The sequence below is a fragment of the Nicotiana tomentosiformis genome, chromosome 12 (genome assembly GCF_000390325.3).
Source record: "Nicotiana tomentosiformis chromosome 12, ASM39032v3, whole genome shotgun sequence".
NCBI lineage: Eukaryota > Viridiplantae > Streptophyta > Magnoliopsida > Solanales > Solanaceae > Nicotiana > Nicotiana tomentosiformis.
Window position 1 is genome coordinate 102,114,546 of NC_090823.1, and position 8,360 is coordinate 102,122,905.

General features: G+C 41.4%; 2 protein-coding genes across 2 annotated transcripts; both read left to right on the forward strand.

Moving 5' to 3' along the window:
• The first annotated feature begins 548 nt into the window (after nucleotides 1-548).
• Nucleotides 549-2,769, forward strand: LOC138903131 (uncharacterized). Its single transcript, XM_070191049.1, has 3 exons — nucleotides 549-1,001; nucleotides 1,189-1,695; nucleotides 1,933-2,769. Exons 1-3 carry the CDS (start codon nucleotides 549-551, stop codon nucleotides 2,767-2,769), a joined length of 1,797 nt encoding a protein of 598 aa, XP_070047150.1.
• Nucleotides 2,770-5,568: 2,799 nt separating this feature from the next.
• LOC138903132 (uncharacterized) lies at nucleotides 5,569-7,809 on the forward strand. The gene is made up of 3 exons (XM_070191050.1): nucleotides 5,569-6,891; nucleotides 6,976-7,287; nucleotides 7,507-7,809. Exons 1-3 carry the CDS (start codon nucleotides 5,569-5,571, stop codon nucleotides 7,807-7,809), a joined length of 1,938 nt encoding a protein of 645 aa, XP_070047151.1.
• Nucleotides 7,810-8,360: the final 551 nt, after the last annotated feature.

Below are 8,360 nucleotides of genomic sequence, written 5' to 3' on the forward strand. Positions count from 1 at the left end.
CCACAAAAACCAGTGGTGACCTAGTTGTAACAATCCCCAAAACAAGAAAGGAGTTCAATGATGCTGACTGCAAGGCCATAGAAAAGAACTTTCGTGCAAAGAAAATTCTTGTCTGTGGTATCGGTCCTGATGAATACAATAGGATCTCAGCATTCTAATATGCTAAGGAGATCTGGGAGGCTCTCCAAACAGCCCATGAGGGAACAATACAAGTTAAACAATTAAAGATTGACATGCTTACCACAGAAAATGAGCTTTTCAGAATGAAAGATGATGAATCCATCTAGGACATGCATACTCGGTTCAATTCTATCATCAATGAGCTTCACTCTTTGGGAGAAATCATTCCAACAAACAAACTCGTCAGGAAAATACTCAGTGTTTTGCCTAGTTCTTGGGAAAGCAAAGTGAATCGTATCACAGAGGTAAAGGACCTGCAGAAGCTAGCCATCGATGAACTTGTTGGCAATCTGAAAACCTATGAAATGAAGTAGAAGAAGGACAATGAGAGAAGAAAGCCCAAAAGGGAGTAGAACCTGATCCTCAAGATGGACAACAATGAGGATGCTGATATGGCTTACCTGACAAAAAGATTCCAGAAAATGGTTCGCAGAAATGGAGGTATTCCAAAAAGAGGCAGTTCCAGCAAACTAAAACATTATGACCTTTATCATAAGTGCGGTATGCCAGGACATTTCATCAAGGATTGTCCTCTCCTCAAGCAATATCAATACAAACACAACTCAGACAAAGCAGTTAAGAGGAACCCGGTTCCTGACAAACGCTTCAAGAGGAAAAATGCCACTGACAATGTTGTGAAACAAGCTCTTGTTGCATGGGGAGACTCTTCCAACAAATCTGAAGAAGATGATGATCAAGGTGACAACTCCATGGTGGCAGTGGAAAGTGAAGCAGCGGGGTATGACTCCATCTTTGCCTTGATGGCACAGTCCGATGATGATAAAGATGATGACGATGATAATAGGCTAAATTTTTTGGATGTTTAAAGAAATCTGAAGTCCTATTCTCCTAAAAACGTATTTTCCGGCAAATGTTTTAATTGATGCTTATCACAGTCTTATAAATGATAAAAATGCACTGACTCTTGAACTAGGAGAAGAAGAATAGTCGAGAGATGACCTAGTAGTTGTTGTGGTAGATTTAAAAGAAACCATTGAGAGTCTGAAGAAAGAAAAGGATGTTTTAACTGAAAAGGTTGCTAACATAAAGCATGAGAGAGATGATTTATTAGTAGTAGTTGTAGATCTGAAGGATATAATTGAGGAACTAAAAGGAGAAGGTAGGCATGAGATTCTTCAAAAGGGAAAGGAAGTTGCGGATGAAATACATCTTAGGCTTGAAGATGAGATAAAATCGGTGAAATCTAGTATGTGTGCTAAACTTGAGAAGAACAAACAACTTCAAGAAGAAATAGGTAGAGTCAAGAGTGATCTTGAAAAATCACTTAAGTGGACCTGGTCCTCTGATGCTATCACTGCCATGTACACAAGCAATGGGGGAAACAGGCAGGGAATCGGGTTCCAAAGGGAAAAAAATCCCTACTACCCTCATAGAAAGTATGTTACTGTACTTGACAATTGGCTCTGCACTCACTATGGTAACACTGGGCACTTTAAGGAAACTTGTAAGGCTAAGTTTCAGTCTCAACAGAAAAACAAAGTGTTTACTAAGAAGGTAACTACTGTTAGAGAACCTGGTCCCTCATATAAAAGACGCATGATGCCTGCTTGGACCAAAAGAACTCTCATTCATCCCTTTCCTCATTATAAGGGACCCAAACTTGTTTGGGTTCCTAAATCTAACCCTTGATTTCCTTGTGCAGGGATCTGTGAAGGGGATCAGCCAACAATGGTATATGGATAGTGGTTGCTCAAAGCACATGACTATACAATCGATTTCCTTTCACTGAAGGCCCTACAAGGAGGGAGTGTATCCTTTGGAAATGGCAAAAGGGGATATATTCTGGGAGTTGGAAGGATTGGGAAGTCACTCTCTCATTCTATTGAAAATGTGTATTATGTCAATGGATTGAAGTACAACTTGTTGAGTGTTTCCCAAATCTGTGACAAGAGAAACAAGGTGGAATTTGTGTCAAAGAAATGCACAGTCACAAATCTTGTGACTGGTGAAGTGGTTCTAGTGGTGAAAAGATACAAAAATATTTATGTTGCTGATTTTGAGTCCCTGCAGAGTGGTGATCTCAGTTGTCTAAGTGTTGTTTATGATGATGCTGAGTTATGGCACAGAAGTCTCGGTCATGCAAGTTTCTCACTGCTGAACAAACTGGTCAAGAAAGACCTGGTTCGTGGTCTGCCCAAGTCAAGCTTCAAGGATCACAAGGTGTGTGATGCATGTGCTAAAGAAAACCATGTCAGATCCTCTTTCAAGTCCAAAAAGGAAGTTAGTACCTCAAGGCCACTTGATCTTCTCCATATGGATTTATGTGGACCTATGAGAGTGCCAAGCAGAGGAGGAAAAAGGTACATCTTCATTATTGTGGACGACTACTCCAGATTCTCCTGGACTTTGTTTCTCAGAACCAAGGATGAAACTTTCCAAGTATTTGTTGCATTTGTCAAGAAGATCCAAGTGAAGATGGGCAATATTGTAGTATGTATCAGTTCTGACCATGGGACAGAATTTGATAATGCCAAATTCGACGAATTCTGTATTGAAAATGGCATCACTCATAATTTTTTTAGCTCCAAGAACACCACAACAAAATGGTGTTGTGGAGAGGAAGAATAGGACTCTTGAAGATATATCAAGAACAATGCCGATTGATAGTGGTATTGCAAAAGGTTTCTGGGTAGAAGCAATCAACACTGCATGCTACTTGATAAACAGGTGCATGATTAGGTCCCTCCTGAACAAAACACCATATGAGCTGTTGAACGGAAGGAAGCTCAAGCTAACCCATTTGAGGACTTTTGGCTGTAAATTTTCGTTCTCAACAACGGCAATGAAGCACTTGGGAAATTTGATGCCAAAAGTGATGAAGGAATCTTTCTAGGATATTTATCACAAAGCAAAGCCTACAAAGTATACAACAAAAGAACTCAATGTGTTGAGGAAAGCATACATGTGATCTTTGATGAATCTCTCCACTCTTGTGAGAAGGACTTGCATGATAAGAATGATCAAGACAAAGAACACTCATCTGTTCCTGGTGAAGTCATTGACATGGCAAATGGAAAGGCTGACATGATGAGTCACGTCAAGGAATCCAATGAAGATGGTGCGACTATGTCTCCAACTGATGGAGAGGAACTTGGTCCCACAATCATGACAACTGAAGCTGAGAATAGAGTTGTCGATGTTGTCCAAGGCACCCCACATGCTAAGATGAGAAGCGGCCAAGAACCATAGTCAGATATACCAGGATCTTCTATCAATGAGATTCAGGTACCAAATTGGCACAAAGGTTCACACCCTCTTGAAAACATAATCACCCCTCTTGATTCAGGAATTCAAACCAGATCAAAGGCTAGAAACACACTTGCCTTCTCAGCCATTCTTTCTCAAATAGAGCCCAAAAATATCAAAGAAGCATTAAAAGATGTAGACTGGATTACTTCCATGCAATAAGAGCTCCATCAATTTGAGAGAAACAAGGTATGGCACCTCGACCTGTGGATCGTACTGTTATTGGAACCAGGTGGGTATTCAGGAACAAACTTGATAAGTTTGGAAATACCACAAGAAACAAGGCAAGGCTAGTAGTTCAAGGCTACAATCAGGAAGAAGGGATTGATAATGATGAAACTTTCGCTCCAGTCACTCAAATGGAGGCTATCAGAACTCTTATTGCCTTTGCATCACATATGGAATTCACATTGTTCCAAATGGATGTCAAAAGTCCATTTCTGAATGGCTTTCTAAAAGAAGAAGTCTTCGTCAAGCAACCTCCTGGATTTGAGAATCATGAGCATCCTGAGCATGTCTTTAAACTTGACAAGGCTTTATATGGATTAAAGCAGGCTCCTCGCGCTTGGTATGAAAGGTTGTCAAAATTCCTTCTAGAAAATGGTTTTACAAGAGAAAAAATTGACAACACCATTTTTCTAAAGAAACGCGGGAGGAACTTGCTCATTGTGCAAGTTTATATTGATGACATTATTTTCGGAGCAACAGTCGACTCTTTGTGTGAGAAATTTGCAAAACTCATGGGAAGTGAGTTTGAAAAGAGCATGATGGAGGAATTGAATTTCTTCTTGGGTTTACAAGTGAAGCAATCTCAAAAGAGGACTTTGATAAGTTAGCAGAAGTACATCAAGGAGCTACTGAATAGATTTGACATGGAAGCATAAAAAATCATTGACACTCCATTGCCACAGCCACTCGTCTAGACATGGATGAACTTGGTTCCCCTATGAATCAGACCATGTATAGAGGTATCATAGGGTCACTCCTGTATCTCATAGCAAGCAGAGCAGATATTGTCTTTAGTGTGGGATTTGTGCTAGGTTTCAATCTAATCCAAAGGAATCTCATCTGAAGGATGCCAAGAGAATCATGAGATATCTCAAAGGAACACAGGACCTGGTTCTATACTACCCCTCTGGAGATAACTTTGACTTAGTTGGGTATGCTGATGCTGATTATGCAGGGTATCTTGTGGGCAGGAAAAGCACGTCTGGAATGACACATTTTCTGGGTTCATGTCTAATTTCATGAGGTACAAGAAAATAAAACTCAGTGGCCCTCTCCACTGCAGAAGCAGAATTTATGGCAGCAGCATCTTGTTGTGCTCAACTACTATGGATTAAGCAGCAACTGGAAGACTTTGGAGTGTTCTTTGATTGTATGCCCTTGCTGTGTGACAATACCAGTGCACTCAACATGGCCAAGAATCCAGTCCAACATAAGAGAACAAAGCACATTGATGTGTGTCACCACTTTCTCATAGCAAATGTTGAAAAGGGGCTCATATGTATGAAATTTTGTAGCACAGAAGATCAAATTGCAGACATATTCACCAAAACATTGAGAAGAGAGCACTTGGGAAGAAATCAGTTGGCACTGGGCTGATAAAACCAAGCTGAGAACCTGGTCCCTCGATGATTGGCTATGAAAGAAATGTAAAGGTAATTTAGCTAAAAAGTATTTTCTGGCAAAGTCTAACTCATCTCTATACCGTTATAGGTAGACACGTATGATGATTACAGAGCAACCAAGCAGCTAATGCACTGCACGTTGGTCAAAGGATGGAGCTTACATTTGCAAAATCCATCAGGGAACCTGGTTCCTTTGACACAGGTTAGTAGTTTCTCTATACTCTTATGCATAATTTTTTAAACTGTTCAAACGGTGCCACGTCATCACATTGTTAGTTTCTTTTCTTTCCCGATTTTGAACCCAAGCATCTCACCCATTAGGAAGCGGCCCGACTACCCAAACTGCCGCCTTTTCTTAACCGGTCCCTCATCCCTCTTAAATACATCCTTTAACCATCACTTCCACCACTATTCACATCAAAAATCCAAAATTTTCCTTTTTTTCTTTTTCAACCAAAACTATCTATTCTTCAACTCACTGCTTCCCACCATGTCTGAACACCATGAAACTCAAAATGTTCCAAGTGTTACCCCCATTGAGCCCTCACCTGTTGAAACGCCAATCATAGAACCCACACTCTCCACACCAACCAGTCCAAACCCTAAGGCAGAATCACCACCACCCTCTGCTTCCTCTCCTACCCAATCGAGTATTGGTTCTCATCGGAGTCGCAAAACTTTGACTCCTAAGAAGTTTGTGGCTACGACTTCTTCTTCTGCCTCGCCGAAAAAAATGGTTGAAATGGATACAGTCGAAGAAGAAGAAAATCAAGAAATTTCTAGTCTACCAATGGAAGAATGCACTGATAAAGACCAAGTTGTTGGTCCTGTCCATGCTGAATCATCAATGACATCCCCTAGTCTTGAGTCTACATGTAACATTCCTTCTTCTACTGGGTTTTCCATGGGGTTACAAGAAAAAGAAGACATAGAAAATATGTTGTCGATAGCTGCTAAGGGTGTTGTTGTTAAGGATGGTCAGGGTGTATCTGAGTCTCAGGGGGAAGAAAATAGGACTCTAGTGGAGAATAGGGAACTTGTGCCTATTGCACTATCAGCACTGGACAATACTACTGGGGCACCTACTGAGGGACTTGTTACCTCCACAGAGGAGCCAACTCTTGGGTCCTCTCCAGAACCCCAGGCCAGTACTGATCATGCTCTCTCTCCTCACTTCTACGTTGAGCTTTTATCTATGGTTGTGCCTGAGATGAGATCCTTATCTGAGGAAGAAAACGGGGACAGTGAAGAGGATTATGATGATGTGGCAATTGCTAGTTTTATCAGGCCTAAGAGCAGACAGGTGGCTACTCAAGAGCCAACTCCTAAGAGACCTAATACTAGGTTGCAAAAGAAGGAGGCTCTTGAGTCTGCTATTAAGAAAAGCCAAGAACAACAAAAGAAGAGAAAGTTGGTGAAAGATGGGAAGGTTATGAATGAGAAAGTAGTGCTTGTTGTTACTGCGGATGATGAAGTAGCCGAGGAACCTGGTTCCTTGACTCGCAAGTTCTCACAGAAGCATTCTATCTCCAAGTCAAAAAAGGGATCCTATGTGAGTGCTGAGAGTCTGAACAAGAGTGAAGGTGATAACTCTAGTGAAAAGTTAGTGGAAGAATCTGGAGAAAAAGTGATGGAAGAATCAGTTGGAAAGGTATCGGAGAAGACAGTGTATGAGAAATTGGCTGAGAAAGGAAAAAGTGCTCGTAAATCAGTGAAAAGGAAGGGTGATGCCAGTGAGGAACCTGGTTCTTCCAAAAAGGCAAAGGTTGATGATACCCAGGATGCTGGGAAGGAAAAATTGAAAAATCAAAAGGTGTTGTGGGGCCGTACATTTGCCCCTGATATTCTGGATATGGCTTGCATGTGACAATTGGTGGAGATCTGTGAATTTCAACAGTGGACGCACTTGTTCACAAGTGACAGTCCCAAAGTGTATGAGGAGGAAGTACGCAGTTTCTATGCTGACTTCTTCACAGTTGAGGATGATCATATTTGCATGATGGTGAATAGGGTCGATTTTGTTATGGACTCTGCTGTGCTGGGATCTATTCTGGATGTGCCTGCTGAGGGATTGTCTTCGATTCAAGGCTCCTGCTCTTCAAACTTTAGAAATGCTATCGTGAAGGATAAGGTAGTTCAGCAGGGGGAACATGTACACAAGAATAGCCTCCTTCCAGTGTACCAATTGCTGTTTGAGATGGTGAACAAGGTTTTGCTCCCTCATACTTAGAGAATGTTAATTACATCTCGAGCAGACCTGGTTCTCATGGAAGCACTGGATGGCTACACCACCATCAACTTTCCTGGCATTATAATAGAACACATGTAGAAGGAGACAGAGTTTAACGATGGTAATCATGGGCTGCCTTATGGGTTCCTTCTCACCAAGGTGTTTGAGTTTGTCTAAGTCCCTTTGGGAAAAGCTAAGGTGGGTACTCATAAGCAAACCTTCTCCAAGACCACTCTAGAGGAGTGTGAGTGCATTGATAAAGTTGGAGAGGTTGGCAGCACTTCTACTATCACCCAGTTGATCAATGCCCAAAACAGTTCCACTGATGAGATCAGGAAGCTGAAGGCAAGGAATGTCATTCTTGAGGGTCAGCTAAGTCAGCTTCAGGAGGCACCTAGTTCTAGTAGCTTTCAAAGCACAGAGGTTGTACGTCTGACCAAGGAGAATGCCGATCTCAAGAAACAGGTTGAGGACCTGAAGGAGAAACTGCTCAATGAGTAGATGTCAGCAAACGCTCGAATGGACATCGTCCTCAAAACCCTTGCCTCTTCCTCTAAGCCTTCCCCTTCCAGTGCTCCCTAGAAAGTGTGCCCGTTCCAGTATCAAGTCCTAGTGTGTGTCCCTTGTTTTCAGTTGTGATGATGTTTATGACTGGTAGTTTTGTTTTTTCTGTTTTTATTTTGTGGATGTGTTGGCAGCAATGAAGGAGATGTCAGCAAACGCTCAAATGGACATCGTCCTCAAAACCCTTGCCTCTTCCTCTAAGCCTTCCCCTTCCAGTGCTCCCTAGAAAGTGTGCCCGTTCCAGTATCTAGTCCTAGTATTTGTCCCTTGTTTTCAGTTGTGATGATGTTTATGACTGGTACTTTTGTTTTTTCTGTCTTTATTTTGTGGATGTGTTGGCAATAATGAAACTGCTCCTTGCTTAATATCCAAATGTTAATGAAAGCTTTCTCATTTTGCTGTGTATGCCTTTGCTCTTATGTTATATTTTGTTTTTATCATGTTTGTGTGCACACATGTGGAATGAGTTAACCAAGATAGACTTATTT